General features: G+C 41.1%; 3 protein-coding genes across 4 annotated transcripts; all 3 read right to left on the bottom strand.

Annotated features, from left to right (window-relative positions):
* Positions 1 to 1767: 1767 nt before the first annotated feature.
* Positions 1768 to 4231, bottom strand: tnni1a (troponin I type 1a (skeletal, slow)). 2 transcript variants are annotated; one of them, XM_085782108.1, is made up of 7 exons: positions 4204 to 4231; positions 4059 to 4065; positions 3885 to 3926; positions 3542 to 3673; positions 3259 to 3348; positions 2988 to 3164; positions 1768 to 2323 (listed from the first exon to the last, which is right to left on the bottom strand). In XM_085782108.1, the coding sequence occupies exons 1-7, from the start codon at positions 4215 to 4217 to the stop codon at positions 2219 to 2221; spliced, it is 567 nt and encodes a 188-aa protein (XP_085638234.1). In that variant the 5' UTR covers positions 4218 to 4231; the 3' UTR covers positions 1768 to 2218. The 2 variants fall into 2 exon arrangements, with proteins under 2 accessions (XP_085638234.1, XP_085638233.1); XM_085782107.1 differs by lacking the exons at positions 4059 to 4065; positions 4204 to 4231 and having other exon boundaries at positions 3885 to 3988.
* Positions 4232 to 8677: 4446 nt separating this feature from the next.
* On the bottom strand, positions 8678 to 11319 carry phlda3 (pleckstrin homology-like domain, family A, member 3). The gene is made up of 2 exons (XM_085782106.1): positions 10484 to 11319; positions 8678 to 9261 (listed from the first exon to the last, which is right to left on the bottom strand). The coding sequence occupies exon 1, from the start codon at positions 10908 to 10910 to the stop codon at positions 10485 to 10487; it is 426 nt and encodes a 141-aa protein (XP_085638232.1). The 5' UTR covers positions 10911 to 11319; the 3' UTR covers positions 8678 to 9261; position 10484.
* An 865-nt stretch (positions 11320 to 12184) lies between these two features.
* On the bottom strand, positions 12185 to 18556 carry LOC146984716 (cysteine and glycine-rich protein 1-like). The gene is made up of 6 exons (XM_085782105.1): positions 18252 to 18556; positions 15353 to 15462; positions 14428 to 14596; positions 14197 to 14326; positions 14021 to 14117; positions 12185 to 12604 (listed from the first exon to the last, which is right to left on the bottom strand). Exons 2-6 carry the CDS (start codon positions 15459 to 15461, stop codon positions 12528 to 12530), a joined length of 582 nt encoding a protein of 193 aa, XP_085638231.1. The 5' UTR covers position 15462; positions 18252 to 18556; the 3' UTR covers positions 12185 to 12527.
* Between the last annotated feature and the right edge of the window lie 5519 nt (positions 18557 to 24075).

Raw genomic sequence — 24075 nt, 5'->3', positions numbered from 1 at the left:
ACTCTGATAGCTGTGACAGTCACTCCTGTAAAGCCAGTTTACCTGATATTATAACAGGTAGCAATACAACAAAAATAGAGTTGGTGTACACAAAACAAGACAGGAAAAAACAGCTGTTAAAATTAGTTGTTATTTTTTTTAAAGTAAAGATCAGTTGAATTGGATTGACTAAAAGTAAACAGAGAGGTATGTAACAATGCTTTAATGAAAGTCTAGCTTTTGTTGCTTTGTTGCACTGGGCAGTGAGCCTCTTTGCAGTGTGAAAGAGACTGTTTGCTTCATGTCTGGCCACACCTTTTCCCGAGAGCCCAGTGTGCAGGACTCTGACCCAGACTCAGACTAAGTCCAGCACACACACACACACACACACACACACACACACACACACACACACACACACACACACACACACACACACACCCTCCACTTCGCCTAACTTTAAACCACAGCTGTACCTGCTGGGTTTTTTTGTGCAAAGCAATAGGCCACAATAATGAGGGTGAACTGCTATCATGATAACGATAAAGTGATAAAGTGAAGCACATGATTTCTCCTTCCTTTGTGCATGTACATGTGCAAACATGAGTCTGCTCCAATTATATTTGGAGAAGATTGGCTTATAGCATGTACTATTACTGTAAGATGTTATCTTATGGAACCAGTTTGCTTGTCACTCCCTGGCCAAAGAAGCAATGCATGCATGTACAGTGTAGTTTCATTAGAAGCGCTGAAGGCTGAACTTTGTGTAATTGTGTGTAATAATATCAGTGTGTGCCCTTACACTGTTGCGATGTGTTATAAAATTAAAAAGTGTTACACTTTCAGGGAAGACCAAGCCGAATAAACAGAAGTGAAATGGAGCCTCCACTTCCCTCAAACCCATACATGAGGGAGAAATTCAGGTTCTTTGCATCCGCAGGGAGAGACGATAAGGAAGCACTTCTCACAGTGTGCTCGCTGTATGAGCATGCAAAACAGACTGAAGCGAAAGAGGACTGTTTTACAGCTGTGGACAGATGGCGAAGCATATCTGCAGAAATGTGCAGCATGTAAGCAAAGGTGCCTCTACGTTATGTTACAGTAGATGTGCTTTTCTGAAAAAACCTTCTCTTTACATTCCTCTAACCCAAAACAATAATCGAGAGTCCTAAAACCTGACTCATGACTGCATTGTTAGCACTGTAGCCATTTGGTCATGAACTTAGTTCATTGACGAATTAACTTTTTGACCCTTTGGCAGCACTGGATGACATAAAAACATTCACTTCAATGCATCAAGTAGTTAAAATATTTTGGGCTCTACTATAGACCAACACTGTGCTAACATGGTCCTAAACACAAAAGGCTGTGCAGCCTGTAAGTTTTTTATAGCTTTGACAGAACAAAGTCTCTGTTGACCGCAGGCTGCAAGACTGAAATCCTGTTTGATTTAATGCTTGCTTAGTCCTCTTGTCAAAGGTGTGTATCCCAGATTGCGAGATAACTCTGGCTAATACCTGGACCACATATTTGTGTTTCTTCATTGTCAATATGTGTCTGGATCCTCTGGCCAAAACTATGTATATGCACTATGTACAAAATGTGGACCATGAGTCTACATAACAGCTAAAATACATTTAGAAAAAAAAAATAGAATTTTTCTATTTCCCAGACTCTTTTTTTATCACTTCACTGCAGCCACTGGTCACTGCTCACACATTTGCTCAGAAAAAAACACTAAGAAATTACATTGAGCTTTATTAGTTTTCATGTGAATACAGCAGGTGAAGTACACATCCTTTTTTCTTTGCAATGTATAAAACCACAGCTCATGCTAATCAAGCAAGAATATCAGATATACAATTTTATCTTACCATATTCTTAGCTATAATATTAAGCCTGCTGAAGTCACCATGCTATCCACATTTGTATATATGAGATACAAGCTGCACATTATGACATTTGCCTGCAAACATAAATACAGTACCTGGGGTTCAGGTGTGTTGTCATTTATGAGAACAATAACTGTTCATTGTGCATAGACAGTCATTTTAACAACTTATTAAAGAACAGCAAAAAGGAGAGGGGGGAAACCTTGTGTGTGGGGGGACATCTTATCACCTCCATGGCAGGAGCATACCCAAAGCTGAGAGTGTGAGACAGAGATGCAGAAACTGAAAAACAAGTTACAAAGCCAATTCAGATGCAGCAGGACACGACACCAGCCCATCCTCTGTGTTCACTGCGCAGGACCCTTAGCAGCGTCGAACATCTTCTTCCTTCCCTCCATCCCTGACATGGCTTCCACATTCTTCCTCCAATCGCTGTCCTCTACCGGCCTCTTCTGCAGACAGATACATTAGATTAGTAGATAGATGCTGGTAATGACAGGCTGAGAACAGTCTTTGTTGTTGTTGTTGTTGTTTTTGTTCAAAGAGACTGAACTACACCAGGTGCAGAAGTTCTTATTTTATCTAAACCTTAGAGACCCACACTGTCAACTGGGAATTCTCTTTAGAGAGCATCATAGTTGTGTAACTAGTCCACAGCCCCTAATACACCCAAAGACACACACATCTCTGCAAGCACATATACAGATACCAGCGTTGTCTTATCTGCACACGCACACGCGCACACACACACACACACACACACACACACACACACACAGTGACCAGTGAGCAGAACCGGTCACAAAAGCTACTGTTCTGTGTACAATGGGAACATTGTTTTGTGTTTGGTACTGCCTCTCTCACACACACATGGTCACCGCCCTGCATTGGCCTGCTGCTCGATATCTCAAACACACCTTTCACACACACACACACACACACACACAGGCACTAATAGATTCACAAACACAGACTTCGATGATGATGTCATGTGTATCTGTAACAGCTACCTTGCCCTTAGGAAGCTACACAGCCTGCTTGGGCTTGCTTGATGATGCTGTCTCTCTTTCCTTCCCTGTATGTGTGTGTATGCGCGTGTCTTTTCTCCACACAAACCTTCTCAGTATCCTCTTTCTTGACAGACTTGAGGTTTGCTCTGAGGTCCATGGAGACTTTGTGCTTGGAGCCCAGCAGCGAGCGGAGGATGGCGTCAGCAGACACACGAACACGTCGCAGATTGGGCCTCTTGAATTTCCCCCTGAGATCCAACACCTTGATGTTCAGATCTTTAATCTGGGCCAGGGACAAAAGACAGTAAGCATTTCTCCCTGTAACAGTACCTCTGTGTCCCAATCATCAGATCATGGAGAAAATACCACATACCAACCTCACGTGTGTTGAGCATAACTTTGGCTTCAATGTCATATCGCTCCTCATCCACCACATCTATTTTGGCATGGAGCTCTCTGCACAGATCCTATACAGATACATTAAGGTAGTGAATGAAGACAGAAATGTGGCAAAGGTCTCAAGAGGGTCCACGTTGGGGGAAAAATGTTTTACTGTAAACTTGGATTGCCTGCAGTATTACTGGTGATGCAGCTTTCAGTGGTTTTGAATAACTGGGAAGTGAGTGGAGAGCAGAATGGGGCAATGTGAGGTGATGTTACCTGTAGCTGCCCAAGGCTCAGGCCGCTGGTGTTCAGAGGAGGAGCTCTCTCTGCCAGATACTTGTGTTTCTCCTCTTCTTTGACAACGACCTCCTGCTCTAATTCCTCCTTGGCCTTTGCCACCATCAGACTCTGCACAACCATGAATTAGCATGTAGATGATAATGTATTACAGGGCACTTTTATCTTGTGAAGCAGTTGTTATATAAGATAAAACTTTTGGGTTTATGAATGTTCAGGGTTTAATGTAAGAGTATCAGGGGACACACAACAGCTCGATGACCTCTGCTGCTCTCCTGTGGTTAAACATGTGTATTACAAAACAATATAAAATCATGCTCACCTTGAGCATCAGCTTCCTTGAAGCTGAGATCTTTGGTTTCCTCTGGATCGAGAACACAGTTGAGCTCATTACCACAGTTAAAATCATCTTCTTGCAGTTCAAACTATATTACCTGAATATTTCCTTCTTATTAGACAATATTCTTTAATGATATCAATGATAAACTGGACTTACCTCTTGCCTGTAAAAGAAGGACAGGCAAAAATTTAAGGAAAGACCAACTTTTCGAAATAATGTCAAAACAAGAGTTGTGTGTGTTTCTATGTGTGGAAATTACAGTTAATGGTCTATAATAAGAACACAAAGCCTGATCACTCACACATGCTCAGGCATCCTGCTGATTGGGTCTCACTGGAGGAGAGACAGAAGAGATTAGAAACAAATACTCAAACACACACACACACAATGAACAGTTGTCAGTGTGTGTTCAACAGCTTTTCAGGGGTAGATCATCTTTCTCTCCTCTCTATGAGCGCTCTCGCAGAATGTGGAGTCATGTAAGCAGGCCAATCAAGGAAAACCCTTCACACTCACTTTCACCTTCTTGCTGCTTAGCACTGTCTTGACACTTTCATGGCTCGAATAATGAAAAATCCCTGCTTTTTTCCCCCTGTATACCACACCTACACTTTCCAAAAAGCACCATATTATGGTTTTTGGGTATGTGGAGCAGCTCAACTAAACTGGGTATATTTTATATATGTTACATATTATAATTTAGATTAAAAGAAATGTATATCTACACTCTGAATTATCTGGACTTTGAATCAGCTGTAACACTGAACACCATGTGCTGTGAGTACAGGAAAAATAGCTGAAAAACATGCAGGAACATCAAAAAACATGCTTAAAAAAAATATATGCAGCTTAAATATGTCCAAAAATTCTAAATAATGGGTTAAATAGATTAGTTATTAGCTTTAGGTAAATGGTTAAAATCGTTAAAGTATCTCATATAACTGAAATATCCTGATAAATGGTAAAAAAAATAAAAAAAAATAAAATAAAAAAGAAAGAAAATGGCAAAGATAGATACAGTCCATGAAAGTAAGGATAAGTGATTGGAACAAAGCTAAGTGTACAAAATAAATGGTCAAACTCATTAAGTATGGATAAATGTTACCTTGAATTAAAGAATAAATAGAAGTTTCAGAGGGGTAATACCAAAAAATGAAAATTGTGAAAAATGTGGCTCATTTAAATGGCTATAATGTTGACTTCATTTGTCAACCCCTCCTCTCCCCCAGCATCAGGCCCTTCTGCCCTTTATCAAATCATCAAGTAATTATCAGTCTCACCTTATCTCACCCTTTCTCTGTTTATACCCCTCTTCCATTTATACGTGTTGGTTTGAATTGGGAATAATGTCACCTAAGACCTCCTAGTATGACGGGGTTACAAACTGCTCCAGCGGATTAGGAAAATTCCTCTCTGATAGCCATCCCTCATCCACCTCTCTCGTCTCTTATCCCCATCTTTCTCCTGAGGATTATCTCAGGGAGAGGAATTTAGAGTGGCCTGTCTCCCCAAATAGACCGGGGGACATCTGATAGACAGCTGTGGAGGCTGATTGTGCTCTGGGGTGCCCAGCCTGGATCAGGGATTTGCTGCCAGTAACCCATGGATGCTTGTGAGCCTCTGTGGTGCAGCCAATTTGGCAGTGCAAAAAAAAAAAAAAAAAGGCAGCCAAAGGTGCTTTGGAAAGTTCACATCCACCTTGGATTAGAGCTGATTTGGCTCCAGATTTCAACCAACCTGTTCACATCATTTCACTCACTCGCAGTGTTAAGGTTAATGCAGTTCTGGTTTAGGTTCAGTTACAGGGTGAAGTCAAGCTACAATTTAATTACATTAAAAGAACTTTATAGATCCCCATTAATGTCCTTGTTTACTGGATTGAAATTACATACACTACATACACTGATCCCCTAAAACACAAGGAACATGCAGATCTGTTGAAATTAAAAGCAGCTGAACAATTGGAGCCAGAATTGTCTGAAAATTAAAAAAGGATTTTTAACAATTAAATGTTTGTTCCAGCAAAATCTATTTAAATTGTCATCCATTCATTTTTATCAACAATATGCACACAGTAAGATGAACACCACACCTGAATAGCTTTGGAAACCACACCATGAAGGAACCTTACCAGTGTCAGAGGCAGGAGAGAGAGAGATGCGACGGCAGCAGAGGCAGGATGGACAGAACAGAGATGGAGCAAACGATTTGGTCTCAGTCTATTTAACTGCACCACCCATTGTCTCCCTCTCTCTTTCTCTTTTGTTAGTGGAGGCTATTATTAGCCAAGCCCATCTCTCTTCCAGTCTAATCTCACTCTGTCCATTCGTCTCTCACAGATTTGTTATAAACCTTGAGGCAAGCAGCTGGAGCCTGGAGCTTTGACCTTGCACAACAAAGGAGGATGAAGGCGACTCATGGTGAACTACTGGGGATGTGTAATCCATCAATTCATAATTTTGGTCCACACTGAAAGATTTTAGCAACTTTTTGCAGATGCATCATGTACTATGGTCCTCAGAAGATGAATCATACTGACTAGTGAGCCCTCGACTCAAACTTCAGCACCAGCAGCAGATCAACGTTTCTATCTCAGAAATTAATAGTTCTCAAGTGATTAATCCAGAATTTGGTGATTATTACACTTTCCCCTATCTTCAGATTAGATTAAAAACAAATAAACAAACAAACAAAAACACAAACAAACAAAAACAGGAGGCCCTGTTAGGTAAAACCAATTACCTCTACTATAGCTACACACACATATAACATGCCAACACGATGAATTAAGAGTGTCTAACATGGCATTAAGTAGTCTACCTGCTAAACAGCATGCCAGTGTTGTCATTTGAACATATATTAGCATACTGACTTTAGCATTTCAGTGGCTAAACTTACAGAGCTGCGAGCATGACGGTAGATTCTTATTTATTCACACCTAAATCTCAAAGGACACATCAAAATACAAGCCATGCTTGCCTTGCAGGGAAGCCTTAGGGAAAAGTGCAACACACAGGATCACTAGATGACTGATGTGATTTGTAACCAAACACATTTCTGAATTAAATGTTGGAATTAAGCTGCAGCAAAACAGCATAAAAATGAGCATTTTTTAATAACAATTATTCTGTAAAAGCTGCAGTCTTCAGAACTCAATTTTCCTATTTAAACTGGGTAGTAGCTACATATCATAGTACATGTTCAATACTTGTTGTACTGTAACATGCAGGTGCTCTTTAAAAAAAAAAAAAGTCAAATTTTTGTCTGCCAATATTTTTGGGCATAGATTATAGCTAAATTACAAGGTTTACTATTACAACAAACATATTGTGGGGAAGTTGCATGCATGGTATTCAGTTAACTCAGTAGGCTAGGCTACTATTCCAGGAACTATCATGTGGGGAAAAAAATGTAATATTTCACAGTGAAATGGTATTTCAAACTCATATGTAGTCCTAGCACTCTCTCTCTCTCTCACACACACACACACACACACACACACACACACACACACACACACACACACACACACACACACTGATGAAATACTGTTGGCTTAGCATTAATGGTGAGGTGAAGCAAATAGAAGCCTGCTCTAAAGACTGAAGGATTGCCAAAAACCTAGATATGCAAACCACTGAAAGGTCTCACTCTCTTTCACACACACACACACACACACACACACACACACACTACACTATCAGTGTACAAAAAGAAGTCCAAGTCTCCAGTCAGTGTAACAAGAGACACATACAGACCTCTAGTGGTCAAACACATGTAGCACATAGCAGCTCACTTCACGGAAGCCCATGCAGAAGAAATGTGACTTGTAAAAACATTTTGAAGAGTATAGTCTTCGTCAAGCAAGTTTTCTCTTTCATCAACAAGCACTGACAAATAAGTCAGGTTAGTGGTGCTATCTGCAACAGCATCAGTGTCAAAATAAGGCAAACACTAATGCAGCTTGGACTGACCTGTGTTCTAGCATTTGGTTCATGAAATGACAGGTGTGTGTTTATCTGCTGAGAAAACCAGATGCCCTGGACAGAGGTTGTGATGTTTAGACAGGGCATCTCACTGAGTAGTGTGAGCACACAGACGCTTAAGGACACACTGCACATAACCACACAACCAAGCATACACACACACACACACACACACACATACACACTGGCCATCACTGGGTGCCTCTGCTCCTTGTAGCACTCCTGGGCCCTTGCTGACTCACGCGGTGTGACTTCGGGGTTTTCCACCGCAAGGAGAGAAGTTGCTTCACAATCGGCCCTTTATCCCTGACCTGCACTGAGCTCCACACACACATGCACACACACAAACACACAAAACAAGCTTGAATGCACAATATATGCTAGTCCTCACTAACGAGTGTCCGCTGATGCAGAGACTTTGCTAAATTACATGCTGGGTGTGCACATAAGCTCCTGTAGGTGAATATGTGTGGGTGGATGTTGGTATGCCTCAGGCTCACCGAGCTTCTCATTAGTCCTCCACACTGCTCAGAACAAAAGGTGTCCTGGCCACAGTGTGTGTGTGTGTGTGTGTGTGTGTGTGTCTGTGTCTGGGGTGTGTGCATTTTCCAGAGGCTACAACAGTAAGGTTGCACCACAACTGGAAACAGGCAGGCTTAGCAATTAATGGTCTAAATAAACTGCAACTGTCTCTTTAGAAATAAGAAACATTATGTGCTCCAGTGCAGAGAACAGCAGTGTAGAAGTGTTGGACAGAAATAATGAAAATGAAGTGAAAAATATCAGTACCTTGTGTGATACTGAAAAGATGTATTTAATATTGTTAAGCATGTAATACTGTACATGGTTTTTATAGAATATAATAATATGAGCAAAATAATTATTCTTCATGTGCAGCTTTAAAAAAACAAACATGCAGATCTGTTCAGTCTATAACAAATTAAGACTGAAGAAACAAATAACTCCTGTTTCTCCGCAATGTTGGAAAATGCTGAGAAAATTCGCCTTATATAAATTACATTTTTGAATCATCAAGGCACAGGTGTAAACAGTGTCCCAGCTCCACAGTCTTTGTCCAGATGACACCGTCGTTTCATTATGCAACGACCTCCATGTTGACCTTGGTTACTGACAGAAAAAACAAACATATCCATGCTAACAGCATTTCAGATTCCTATGCTTTGATTGACAGTGTGAATAACCTCATAGGAATATGAGCATATCTGCAGCACTTTTTTTCAGTCCATTAATCCATATCCAGTGTTGGCTGTTTGGCGCATCCCATCATGCTCAGCACCACAGAATCAAGCTGATCTGGTGTCTTCTACCCTTCATCACTCTGATTGGTTCACTCGCCCAGGAAATAGAAAGGCCTGAAAAAGAAGAGACAGATTTTTAATATTAATTTGTTACTTTATATATTGGACACTGATGGCAGCTGATGGTGTCACTATAAAGTGCATTTGTGGTGAGTTATAACACTGTTACCACGGCTACTAAGTTAATTTGGGCACTTGACTACTGCAGCGCTCTTAAGGAATCATCGCTGCAGATTCCTGGACTGTGAGCTCATAGTTCAGACTTGCACACTCCACTTCATGAACATTCAGCAACCAGTTTCAGCACATGACACTGTTGTCACATGGTGACAACCTAAATATTGAAAAGCTGATATTGATATATTGGGAAATTGGCTCTGGTCACACACCACGTGCTCAATCGTCTTCATATCAGTGAAATACATAAGTAGTGACTCTGTGAGTATGTGTGTGTGTGAGTGTGTGTTTAAAAATACTTGGCTGCCTAGTGAGGGAGAGGCAGGCAGATGTTATTTTGGAGGCTCACATTGCATCGTAATTATGTCCTCAAGTGAGAGTGGGTTTGTGGTGCAGTCAGGGCAGATGACGACCGTTGTAAGGAAACATTGACATGACTTTGACTCAACAGCAAAACATTTTAACACTGAAGTGCGACTTGTAAATAACCTTTAGCATGACTGTAACTTCAGGCCTGAGGAGAGCTCCATAGCTATGAGCCCCTCTCATCCCCAAGAGCCTGGATGTTGTCATTCCACCAAATCACTGCACCATCTTGTTTCATATTAGCACCCCTTCAACTACAGAGGGAGGGGGTGGGGTTACCACTGATGCACTGGAGTTTTTGGGATCTTTGATGGCAAATGGTTGAGAACCTCTGGCAGGAAGAGGTGGGGCAAAGGGGTTAAAGTGATGTTTTGACATAGGCTACATCTGTTTGACTGTCAATCTCACAACACAGAGTTAATTACAGTAAAGTGAAACTGAGGCTTTGCTGCTGTGTGGTGATAACACTCTCTCCTCCAAAGCCCAAACATAATAGATAGATAGATAGATAGATAGATAGATAGATAGATAGATAGATAGATAGATAGATAGATAGATAGATAGATAGATAGATAGATAGATAGATAATTTATTAGTACAGACTCTGGGTCCAGTTAAAAATACAACAACAACAACAACAATCAAATAATATTATAGTGAATGAGTTAATGAATGAATGAAGAGCCTTTTCAAATCCAGACTAAGTCTAATTCATCTGTCACCCTCCCCTTACCTCAGAGCTCCACATCCTCCCCTGTGCTGCCCAGGTGTGTTGTTGACAGGTGTCTGTTCCTCCCGGTCTGAATGGCCCGTAGGTTCTTGTAGCGCACCAGCGCCAAAGCAATCTCCGCGTTCCACGGCGTGCCGTCCTGCGGACACCGAAAGTCAATTTCCTTCCCCGTGGCCATGACCACGGTGAAGTACACCAGCCCCCGCTTGTACTCCACGCAGTCCACCGTGACCATGCGCTCAAAGCGGAGCTCCTTGGCTTTGGAGTTCCACGCCGAGCCCGGAGCATCACCGTCGCCGGCGCCCTTGCAGTTGTGCAGACGGAGCCCTTCCTCGGTGAGCACGCAGCGCTTCTTCTTCCACAGCTGGAGGAGCCCGCTGCTGCGCTTCTCCAGCCTCCCGTCTCTCATCACTTTGACCGGGAGAGACATGGCCACCTCGAGCCACGGTCCTCAGACAAGAGCCCAAACTTTAAAAGTCCTCGGCAGTGGCGCGTATCGGGATGAATCAATTCAAAAACCTACGCATCTCTGGTGATAGATATCCCTACCACTGTTGTCCCTCAGGCAACAAAACATCCGTTTATGCTATAGGTAATGATGACAGCCTGCACAAACACTGACACAGTGGCTTGAGCAAGTTCCTTTGGATAAATCCAGTCTGTGCGCAATGACAGCGCACCGTGGAGCCTGGTAGGCTGGTCTGCGTGGATATGTTTGAACATGCCCAGCTCCTCTGTGGACCTTCTCCCCCTTCAAGTGGAGCACACCGCCTCCTCCCGGTGACGACAGGAGGAGACCCATACTGTTTATGAAACGCTTGTGTGTGTGTGTGTGTGTGTGTGTGTGTGTGTGTGTGTGTGTGTGTGTGTGTGTGTGTGTGTGTGTGTTAAACAGAGCTCTATAATGGTTTTTAACTTAAATGCAGGTGAGTGGGTTTAGCCACCTCCCACTTTCTGTCTCTCTGCTCAAGAAAAGCTTCCCCCTACCCCCAATATTTAATATAAGATGTAAGCTATAGGTCAATTGCTCAAAAAAAGTGTTTATGTCAAGCTGTTTTCTCCTGTCTCTGCTGAGAGCAGGAATGTGAGTGGGAGGCTAAAGGGTGGATACCAAGTCAAATGTTGTAATGTGTGACTGTGTGAGAAACAAAGTGCAAGGAAGACAGGTTCTCCAGAGCAGACAGAATGATGATTAATCTGCCAATTACCGATCATCACTTTTTGAAAATCATGTAATTGGTCTAGGGTGCTGGGGGCAGGCACTTCCAGTTGAAACAGTGATTACATAACATGAAATGACAGAGTTAAACTCTGAAAAAAAGTCTTAATGAGGGGAGTTTAATTCTTTTTTCTTTTCTTTTCTTTCTTTCTTTTTTATTATTATTTCCTAACACCTTTCTACACCACCATAACATGGCTCAATTGTCATGAGAGAATTTGATCTGAGATGAACTCTGTGGGTGGAGTGAGGTGGTAAATCCCTAACTCTTACAAGATGCTATGGCCTTACCTTATGCAGCATGATGTGTCACAGTGATGTTATGTCAGGAATGGAATGAATGTGTCATTTATTGAAACTAAAACACACCACATCACTTCCACGTTCCACTGCAAATACAAGTTTCACTCATAAGTGTTTACATAAGTTTGCACAAATTGAGAAAAGAAATGGCACCAAAATCAATGTGTTTTACTTTTTTATTTATCATCATGCTGTGTAACATAGACTGCGGTGAAACTTTTGATAGTGAGATTTCCTTTGGAGAAAAGAAAACCAAAAGAAAAGGGTGTCTCAGAGCGGATAGTGCAAGTCACAAATGCAGCTTTAAATAGATCAGAACATCCATATTAAGAGCGGTGTATGGGTCAAAATTTACTGTAAATAATCAACTTTGATTTGAATGTGACTAGAGTGGTGTTTTATTCCCTAATCCTACTGTTTATGATGCAGCTTTTTAAAATTCAAGCATGTGTTGGTAAGGTGCATGTTTACTGCCCTCTGCAGGAAGAAGACGGGACTGCAGTGGTCTGGAAACAGTCTATGGCCCTACTGCGTGTGCGCCAGCGCCCCGGCTCCCAGGCCGTATCCAAATCCCTTGGGACCAAAGTTTTTGCCATAACACCCTGGAAGACAGAGAGGTAATACATGAGTAAGTCCTTCGGTATCAACATCAGGTGTTGCACAGCCAACTATCCCCATTTTTTAAGTAGCCACATTAGGCCATATTGGTCTCACAAATATGTTTAGGCCTATTTATTGGTTCTTTTATTTACTTATTTATTTATTTATTCATTTTATTTCTCAAATAAAATTGTTAAATCATAGTGCGTTAGCACTTCATCTTATTGAACTTGCACAACAATAATGGTGCGAAAAACGTAGAATCTGTCGCTCAGTGCCGCCAATTAAATTTACCTGAACGATCGCGCTACAGGTTTCTAAAACGTCTTTGCTACAAATCATAAGGTAAGTTAGGTAACTTTATCTTATTTCACTTAGCAGAGGAGGAAATCAAAACTTTGTTTTGCTTTCTTACTTCTCCCCCGCAAAACACCCACAGAAGGTAAACGCACACGTGGATTTTAACCATATTGTATTTTAGGCTACAAGAGGGGGGGGAAATGGTGTTAGCCTAAATGTTGCTAATGTTAGCTAGGCTGTTTGTTTATCTGAAGGTTCTGCTGACGAAACAGATTCATCTTTTTAATGAGACAGACAGATTTCACGATTGTTTATAAAGTACAATTTGTTTTAGTTGACTTTATGTTTTCTGTCTTTGCTTGTTTAACAGCTCTGTGGTCAATTGATGTGTTTGTGATCATTTTGCATCAGTTTGTCTTTGTGCCTATTTAAACTGATTCTGACTCAGACCCTCTGTGGACCCAGTCAGTCTGTCAGAAACCTTTTTGGGTTGTATGAAATGATGAATAGCCTACTAGCCTACATTGAGTACTTCAATAGAAACCACCATAATACTGGGTGTATATACTGTAGCTAAAAAACAAAAAATAATTTTATATTTGTTTGTAGCACTGTAGCACAAAATTGTCTGTTCTCAATTCAATAAGCACAAAAACTGCAAGCAGTGGGTGTAACAAGCTTTTGAGCTCTATTTTGATGATTTTAATGTTGTTGTGTGCTTGAGGATATTTTTCTGAGTTTGTGGGCCCTCTGCCCTCTGATTGTCTTTATGACAGCTCACTTTGCCAAAATCCCCGTTAAGCTTGGAGATTGTAGCCCTCTTAATAATCACACTACTTATTATTAGTTAGCTGTATTTAGATAGTTGCTTCCTTATCATTCATCATCTCTGTCCTGTTCTTTCAGATTAATGCACCATGAAAGGATCAACATGGGTCAACCACCCCTGGCCTCACTGCTCTAAACCAGCATGGAAAACAGTTGGTATGTACAGTAAAGGTTGCATTTGCGTTTAATTATTTTTCCATTTACACACTAAAGTAAGAGAAAAAAATCTAATAATAAATAAAACATTTTAAGTCATTGTTTTATGGGAGGTGAAGACAGTGAAGTTTTACCTTTGCAGTAGATTTCACCATCCTTATCAGCTAGTGTAGTTGACTCGAGGCTCTTCCCACATGTGGCACAGGTGAAACATCCAATCTTATGCCACGACTGTAAACAAATAGAAGATTCATATTGATACGGGCTTGTTTTTGCATGCTTGTGTGTGCATGGGTGTGTTTGTGCTTACACTCCCAGCTCCAATCACTTTTTCTGCAGCATAGACGGCCTTGCCACAGCGAGGGCACTTGTCTGAGCCTCCAAACTTCTGAGCCAGCTTGGATGGGTTTGAGTTGGTGGTGGGACGATGAGGAGCGGGTCTAATTGAAAAAAGAGAGAGAGAGCGCAAACACATAGGATAAAGGGCCATAAAAAGACACAAAGGTGTGTGTATGTTGGTGTGTGTATGTGTGTTACTCACTCGTCATGTGTTATACCCAGAGACTCTCCCTTGTCCATGCTCAGGGTGCCTGCACCTTGACCGTAACCGTAGCCTTTTGGCCCATACTTCTTGCCGTAGCATGCCTTGCAGTAGATTTCATCCATATGAACAGCAACAGTTGTGCTGTCCAAGTTCTTCCCGCACACCACTACACAGTCAGACACATGCACACGCACACACATAAATACATGTTGATGTTTTGCATATTTGTGGACATGTTTTTGAGCACATTCATGTTTTTAGATAAACTTTCTATTTCCTTTTATGGAGCAACTCTAGAAAACATGTTCTCATCCAAATTCCATCACAGGAATGTCTGATTACGACGTGGGAACACAAATAACTCCAGTCAGACCTCTTTGAACCTACATATTTGTTTAAGTTGAGGCAAGGAGAAGCTTTGTTTTTTTAATTTTACAATAAAATCTTTTAATGGTATTAATTCCTGATATTCAGGAGGAAAAAATACACCTACTGCAATTCTAAGCATAACTTATACTTTTCCAAGTGTATTTCTTTATTCACCTGCATAACAGCGCAGACATACAAGGTAAAACTGGAAATGGCAGCTCTACTATAATCATATTTTTCAGATCTTTTTTCTTTTTCTTTTTATGAATCCAACTAATTAACAGCAAATTAGCCTCTGAGAATCAAAACGTATACTGTAAGTATTATAGCATGTGAAATTCAACAAAACTTTTTTTTAATTTAAGCAGCCATATGACATGACTGCATTTTCTCCTGCAATTGCTCTCCCTACCTGTGCATACATTTTTCCTAAAGAATATACAAGCAACAGTCCACATAAGGGGCTATATTACTTGCGGCCATAATGACAAGTGGCAGAAGTTAAGTGGTTTCCAGAGTGACAATCACAGGAAGCAGCATAGAGTTTACTCACTGCACAGGAAGCAGGACCTGTGGAAGCTCCGCCCATCACACAGCACCTCCTCTGCAAAGTAAACCGTCTTCTGACAGCGGCCACACTTGTTTCCTCCTCCTAGTGGCATCCTTCAGTGTATGCAACACCAACACAGAAACACACACACAAATATACACAGATGCTGTTAGTCTGATGATGTGAAGACTAAAGTTTTTTTTAAATTGTATTTTGTTGTCCATTAGGTGTCTATAAGCATAAGGGATGTGGCTAAAACTATACTAATGATCTTTATATATTCTTCCACGGTATAAAATCCAGATGTTATTTTACTGAACTGGTTTAAACGCCTCTCATTTACATGTAAAACTAGGCTCAAAACAGAAAGACAAAATGGATCAAACTACTAAATTCTTTTCATGGCCATTAAGCAAACACATTTACAAGAGTATTTGTTGTGAGAAATCAATTTAAACATCCATATTTAGTTGCCTGTAATTTTGGCTTTGTCAGGCCAGGCCCACAGACTGTAATTTCATGGCTGCCAGTTCTCTGTGGCTTGTGTGAAGGAGCAGAAAACCAGAGGCAAGTGGAAAAAAAGGATGAATTCCTTTTTGAGGGTTGATGAAAGTTGCTCTCTCTTGAAAACTTAAAGGCAACCAGTGTGGAAATAATGTTGAAATTGGACTTTCTGCGCAGCCCTTAAATTGTTGTGATGTGGAAGGCCCTGGCATTCTGCCTGTTACTACCCAGTGTGTTTCCCAGCATGACCCTCCCAGTCCATTCTCATGTGTCCACATTCCTGACCGTGTAAACCCTCCCACCTCCCTGCCCTGTCTCACACACCGTCTACTCCCTGCCTGACCGTCTGTCCCGTTGTGCTTCACTTCAGAATTCACTCTCAATCTGGATTATATGTTTGTTTTATCAGGCAGGAAGAAGCTGCACCTCTACCTGGGTCAGCTTCTTTTTTTCAGCGGTCAGAGGGAGGAGCCGAGCTGTCAGTGCAGAGTATGAAGTTAGGCCATTTCCTATCACCCTTGGACACGCTTCCTGTTTTTTAATGTTTTTTGTATTAGCAAGTCATAATGTACAGGTCATGATATCATCCCATGACTCACCCGGAGAAATCCGGCTCTACCAAACTGTCTCTTTCTTCAAAAATAAATACAACACCCCAAAATTAAACATAACCTCTGTGCCACTGACACCAGAATGGTACTTAATGTGAATATGAGCTCATGGTATGATCTTAAATCATTGCTCAGAGTGAAGCACTGGGTGGAGCACTTTGTGTCAGACTGCTGCTGCCGTATTGTGCCTTTAAGTCATTGGTAGCACCTCATTTTACTTGTTGGGGTTATTCAAAGGCCAGACAGTAAAATCTCAAGAGATATGGTATGGTAATAAATGACTGCAAAGAAGAAGTTATGCATGAGTATATGAGTATTTTCTGGCGTTTACATATAGATTTATTAGGGTTGTAATGTACAGTAATAAATGATGTTATACAAAGACTATCACATAGAATATTAAAGTGCTGCAACCAAGGGAAGCAATAATTTAGTTTTCTTTGTTCTTTTGCTTGTTTCATTGCTTTGGGTTCACACCCAGTTGTGTGACAAAACTTGAAATTGAAACAACGAGGACAATTCAAACTAACAACTAGACATAGCCACAGAGGTCTGAAATGAGTGAGGTTGGGCCACGAAGCAGCACGACTTACAGGATGTGAAACGTAGAGTCAAGTGAATTCATTTGAGCAGCCACAAGATTATTTTATGTAAAATGCTCCTAGTTTATGTATTCAACAGTCCTGGAAACACAACCCAGTGCCAATGAAAGCAGAAATGCCTGGAATGTTTTTGTACCCAAAGGTTTTTTCCTTCCATTTTAGAGCTTTCCAGTGGCCTAGCTAGGAAAGCATGAATTGAAGTGGTGAGTCAGAAGTGTCAAATAACGTTTTAACTCAAATTATGTCATTTTTCAGCAATTTTGGAGCGAATTCAGTCGATGGGCAGAAGGAGAAGATGCAAGCTTGGACAGGAGCTGAGTGTCATGAAGTGGGAATGACCCAAACTCCAAGCTCCAGGATGAAGTGCATCCATCGAGCAAAGGGTGAGAAAAAAAAAAGATGAACAATATGACGAAACACGTTATCTCAGAAATTAAAAGGGGAAGTCAGTCAATATGTGTTTAGATCTGTGCAGATCTCTGTCTTGTCTACTCTCACTGTCATCACTTGTCATGTCACAAGAATTGACATGACTGCAGGACTGATAGGAGTCACATCACAACAGACTGAGAGGTTATTAGAGTACTTCTGGCACTATTTTGAGATGGGTGCGGCTTATGATTGCTTGTCTATTAATCCAGGTATTTGTTCAGTTATTTGCACAGTTTTCTTGGGGATAAATTGTGGCACATGATAACGGAGGCTCTGCAAGTTTAGGCATGCAGGGATGCAGGGAGTTGTACAGGAATGCTAAAATACAAGAGAGTGAAGCACAGTGAGGGAGCTTTAACGTCGTAGTAAATATCAGGAAGTCCGTTGGTCATGAAGTTGATGCGACCATGTGACATTTGTGTAATTTATGATTAGATTGATATCCGTTTTGCCAAGTGTTCTTCAGTCAGTGATCTTCACTGTATTGCCTTAAAGCAGAGTGCATGAATATTATCTGTGTCCTGTTTTAGGTTTTAGTCTAGTTCAGTGTGTTACTGTTTAACTGCATGCACGTCATAGCTCTCCAAACAAAGAGGTCTCCATCAAAGCTTCATGGAAAATAAATTTAGATTGTGACAGAGAATGTTTAGTTTATCATGCATCAGCAGAAAGATTAGGAAAGATTAGGATACTGTAAAAAGCAAGCACAAGGCAATGAGCTCAAGCAATCGGTAAAGTGTTAACGGTACTTACCTGTAGTTTGTGGGAGCTGTCAGTCGGTGATGATGGACAGGTTGAAGTTTGACTCCTTGATCTGAATGGCGTTAGCACAGCACCAGAGTGTGTTCAGGAAACCAGATGACTAGAGCGAGGTGGAGGAGTTGCACTTTTAGTCTGCTAGAGAAAGGTATCCAATCGTGTGACTCGGTCCTGATTAGTCAAGTGGTACACACAGGCTCAGACACACTGCTGCTATGTGCCTCTCTGCTCTTCCGCTGCTCCAGATGTGTTGAAGGGGAGGTGCCTCTGTTGTTTCTGCTCCAATCTGCAACTTGCTGCGTTGAGGAACAAGGGAGTTTCTGAGTGACTGGCAAAGAAAAGGAGAGAGAGAGAAAGAGAGAGAAAGGGGAGGGAACTAGGATTGCAAAATTGTGTATTTTACATCAGGAATAGTTGATGCCTGCAAATAATAAGTGTTAGAATAGGAAGATAGACCTAATGCTGAAAAGTATGAATTTGCACTTTTGCACTATAACGCCTTCTCCTTGATTTTAGGCTTTACTTAACATGAAACCATGCATGCCATGATAGAGATTTGCAGCACAATAAACAAGAGCTCCGCTCTGTGAAAGCAGTTTTATAGTGTGTGAGCTGCAGTGTGCAAAATACCCATCAATATTCGGGGGGGTCCCTAACTCGCGATTGTTGCGCAGTACCGTTATTTTTTTTTCTTTTTATAAAGTAGGACTATAACATTACAATAAGCCAAGAAAATTAGCCTATAGCCTAAAAAGGAGAGGCAAAGTTGTGCATTACAATGCAGAAAGTAATTGATAATAAATAGACGATAATTCAATAAATAAAAGACAATAATTGGCACCACACTGGCGCACTTGAACAATGAATAAATGCCAGGTATAGGAGACTGGCGCGCGATCAGGGCAATGCAGAAACGAATAGACAATAAATAAAATACAACAATTAAAATGAATGAAAGACACCAAACTCGTGCACTCAAATAACAACCAACTGTATAAATCTGGAGATCGGAGACTGACGTGCAATTATGTGCACGAGATCCTCAGCCTGCAACTATGACCGATCATGTAGCCTTATCTAACCATCCATCTGGCAAATACGTTTAAACACAGCATTGAACACATCCACAAATCACATTCGTATAACGGGCCATCATGAAAATTGAAAAAGCACAGACAAATAGCTCACAACAGGCGCCTGGCCAAACAACACCACTGGGGGTTCAGGCCATAGTATGCTGAAGCAGGCTAGCCTCTTACCTTAAGTTATTTTCCTGCCTTAATGTCAAGCCAAGGGTTGCGGTATTTCCATTACCCCACCTGCTTAGGTGTAAAAAAAAAAAAGAAAAGAAAAGCGGCCAATCACCAGTGCTAGCAGCAGGGGCTGCGGCTACGTCTTCAGAGCACTCGGCCTCAACTTCACTTTCTTCGGCAGAGGGTGGGAGAGGAACGGGATCCTCTGTTCTGATAGCGATGGGCTGGCGCACATGGCTAATTTGCATAATGCGCAGGTGACACGGTTCAGCTTAATGTTAAACGAATAAATGTTTTGAATTATGAATACTGGACATGGTGATCTTAAACACATTTAATTGACCACAATAAAATTATTGTATTATATTATATTATTTATTTTTTTGACAAGATTGAGACCCCCCTCAGATTTTGCTTTTGAGTCTTTCAGGGGGTCTCAAGGGGTTAATCGGGGGGGTCCGACCCCCCCAAACCCCCCCGTATTTCGCACTATGGTGAGCTGTCTGTCTGAATGTGCCTTGTGAGGTTTAACATACCTGCACAGTGTCATTATCAAAACCTGTTTACAGGACTGAAATATGGGAAGAATGACTTTGGTCTCCTCTTAGATCAAGATTTATTATCTTGGCCATTATCCTGAACGTCCTGATTATTCTTGTTGTTGTCAGATTTTGTTTGATTGACTGGTGATTTTCTCTTCTATTCCACGTTTGATCTTATAAGATGGTAATTTCTTTGCTCTGCCTCTCTGGAGAGGTTAACCTTTAACAGATAATCAGTCTGAAGAGTCAAATGATAAATCAGCTGTTTTCCCTCTTACACAGTAAATTGGACGCAGAGTCAAAGTAATCCCGGCCTTTGTGCTCTATCACCACTTCAGTAAATGACCTTTGGAGACTAGCTCTTAAAGGCCACTCAGATATGCTTAATGGATAAGAAGACATTAAAATAAAATGGACTGTGGAGCTGATTGCTAATGCAGACTGAGAAGACAAAGTTGATGATGAGCTTGGGGCTTCATAATAACTGATATCTGCTACCATCATGTGGTCATTGTTGGTACAGAATATTAGTAAAAAGCTAGAAGGCTCACATGCAAACACTGAATGTACATTTTCTTATATGAATTAACAGTACCAATAAACACATTAGTGTTGTTTTATATTTTTGCATGCAGGGTTTTAACTAATATTTTCATTATACTTTAAAGCAGAAGTAAGCGATATTTTTGTGTTAATATAAGTCTTAAATAGTTATATCTTCCGACAGCAATCACTTACATAGAGTGTTTGGACCGAAACACGGGTCTCTCAGTCCCTCTGCTCTGCTCTGAGCCGAGGAGAAAACTCTTCTTGTATCCTACAATTTTTATCCAATGAGGAGAGAGAATGGCATGAAGGGCTGTGTGTGCAGCCAAGGGATGCACGTGAATGTGGTGACGTAGGGACGAGGACCAATAGATCCATGACGAGGGCGGGGACTGCCAACTCCGTCGGCTGACAAGAAGTTATGGTGCGTTCAGGGCAACCCGTAACTCGTGTTTTTCCGACCAGTGAAGTGGTACCAGTTCGATCTGGTGCGAGTTCACAGGTCGGAAGTTACGAGTGGCCGTTATAGTGCACTTTCACAGACAACAGGTCGGAGAAACGCGAGTTGCGGGTTGCCTGGAACGCTACAAAGTCGTAAGTCGTGACTTGAAGCTGTAATTTCAAAAGCCTGCCTGGAACGCAGCATTAGCCAAAATGACCGGATCGCTTACTTCTGCTTTAATTTTGAAATAATTTACTCTTTTAAATTGAAGAAAACAGAAAGAAAATCTAAGAGGACATCTCCAAATGTTTTACTTTGTTGGACTTTTATCTTCCTGCAGACCACTTAGATGAAATATTTCAGCTCTATTTAATCTTGTTAATATATTTGATTATTAGTTGCAGCCAAGATATAACCTCCTAGGCTGGAATATGAAGCCAACACAGAGGTACTGTACTGTACTGCACTTCTTCAGATGGCCACTGGAGGCTCCCTTCAAAAGTGAATTGCATACATTGATCAGGCATAACATTATGACCACTGACAGGTGAAGTGAATAACACTGAATAACACTTCATCATGGCGAGGCCTGTTACAATTTTTACATAATTGCCGGATCACTGTTATTTGAACTGACCACAATTCAATCAGGACAGACTATTTACGACAAGAGAGCCAGGTTTGAAGATGAAGATGAAATTACATTTATTGTGCACAAAATAAACTTAAAAGTTATACACCCCCCCTGGGCCTCAACACTGGTGATGGTAGGGAAGCTTGAAGTCGCCTGATGAGGGAACTTCTCAGTTGAAGATCCAGATTAAGACAGTCTGTATCTTGATGGAGGTGGTGCAGGGGTGGAGGTGGGCTGAGAGTTTTGCTGAAATGAATTGCTGGATGACAGTAGAGCACTGGAAAAGAGAGTAACGACACCACCATTGACTCCCGTGGTAAGGGTTTTGCGAGTGACAGGATATGGGTATTGCAAAAGCGCCCAGAAAACTCATTCATTCCAATGTATGTGTGTTGCCCACTTGCTTGTAAATTGATGAAAACGGCAGTGTTTTTGTTTTTAGGTGTCTTGGTCATATCAAATTATACCTATAATTTGTTTATTACAAAATGTAGATTGAAACATTAATGTAGACAACTATTTATTTATTTATTTTTTTACTCGCCTAGGTGTTAATATTTATCTGTAAAGGATCCTCAATGATGCTATTAACGTGGGTGATCTATAAATGTCCTTAAATTATTGAAAATACCACACTTGCTCATTCACCAACAATGCAGAGATGTCAGTTCTTGGGCGCTTTTGCAATACCCATATTCCTCCATCAGGAGGCGCTTCCATTGAACCAATGCGTGTCGTTACTCTCTTTTCCAGTGCTCTAGATGACAGGAGAGAGAGAGAGAACTTTTAAATGTGATGCTAATGATTGATTGGTGGAGAGAGAAAGAGGATGGCAGACAGTGATTGGTTGAATTATGAGAATAAGGGTGGAGCGAGAGGATAGCGGGAAAACAGGGAAAGGGCTTTGAGGCGTGCTTAAAGAGATAGTCTTCCTGTCTGAACTTTCGCTAAGCTTCATTTATTTGTGCTCGTTAAAATCGTTCCATTCATCTGTATAAAACAGCTGGGTGAAACTAACAGAAATGTCACATTTCCATCACGAGCAACATGATGGAACAGCTCACTCATGCTACTTACCTATGTACAGACTGGTCGCAAACATAGAAGTAGTCAGTTCACTCATAAAGGTTGTCAGCTGTTATAAGTGCTGCCTTAAAGCTCCAGTTGGTAAGTTGACGAAAGTGAAAGTAAACTCCGCGACTTGGTCGGAAATTTCAAGACAATACTCCGTCAGGTCCCTTTATGAACCTCTGCCAAGCGCCCCACACACACACAGACACACACACACACAAAGTAGCCATGAACGCACCCACAGAGAAAAAAAAAAAAAAAAAAAGATGTACCGTATCCATAGCACGACGTGTAGGAGCGGCGATTGGCTGCTCCTCCTGCTCCCTCTACCTGACTGGTGGAGAATCGTCGGGCGCGGTGGATTTTGGCAAATACGATTACAGGCTGTAGGTGGAGCCAGAGGAGTTGGATTTTGTCCTAAATTACTCATTTAATGTCTGACCATCAGAATATAGTGACAATTCCAGCAAATATGACTGAATAATTGTTACCAACTGAAGCTTTAATTCTAATGTTCACATAGTTCATGAACACAAAGTCCCAGACAATAATTGTATGATTAGGAGGGTAGCACTGTAATTTTCATGTGAAAACAAAAAATCAAGATTTGCATTAACTAATAACACATGGTTTTACTACACGGATTATAACAGGCAACCACACACACACACACACACACACACACACACACACACACACACACACACACACACACACACACACACACACGTAAAGAACATTATTATACTTCAAGGTTAGCCAAAACATCTGTAACTGGTTGATGCGCAGGCACAATTCTTGATGAAATGTGTTATATACTGTATAATGCATCTGCAGCCTCAGCTTGAGGTTGAGGCGGTCGGAAGTGTGGTCTTTCCTGCTTCCACCTTCATCTCTGGAGCTGGCCCCTCCCACCATCTCCACAACTTTATGAGGCTCTTTAGCTCAGCTGGAGATGCTGTGGTAAAACAGCAGCTGGTTACACAACACGGAATCTGCTGTACAGATCACATGTTGCACTCTCTACGGAGATCACAGAGGAAATGGTCTTACTTTCAACTTTGTAGCTCTCAAATAAGACAGTTATAGATGAATGTGATAGGATGCAGTCTGAGATCATCCGCAGTCATATCTAACTGGGACACGGATGTATCCAAAATAATCCTCAATCATCTTAGTATCTGATTGTGATGTGTACAGAGAAGTGAATTAATGTGAACTTCTTATGGTTTATAGACAGTTTTTTTTTTAAACGGTAACTGACATTTAAAGTAAAGGCAAACCATAATAACTGTTGTAGCTAATGGGTCGATAACAATTTAAAATATAG

Source organism: Trachurus japonicus, chromosome 7 (assembly GCF_045865225.1).
Source record: "Trachurus japonicus isolate A0001 chromosome 7, Traja_1.0".
NCBI classification, from domain to species: Eukaryota; Metazoa; Chordata; class Actinopteri; order Carangiformes; family Carangidae; genus Trachurus; species Trachurus japonicus.
Note: the sequence above shows the minus strand (reverse complement) of the source record. Positions and strands in the feature narration are given on the sequence as shown.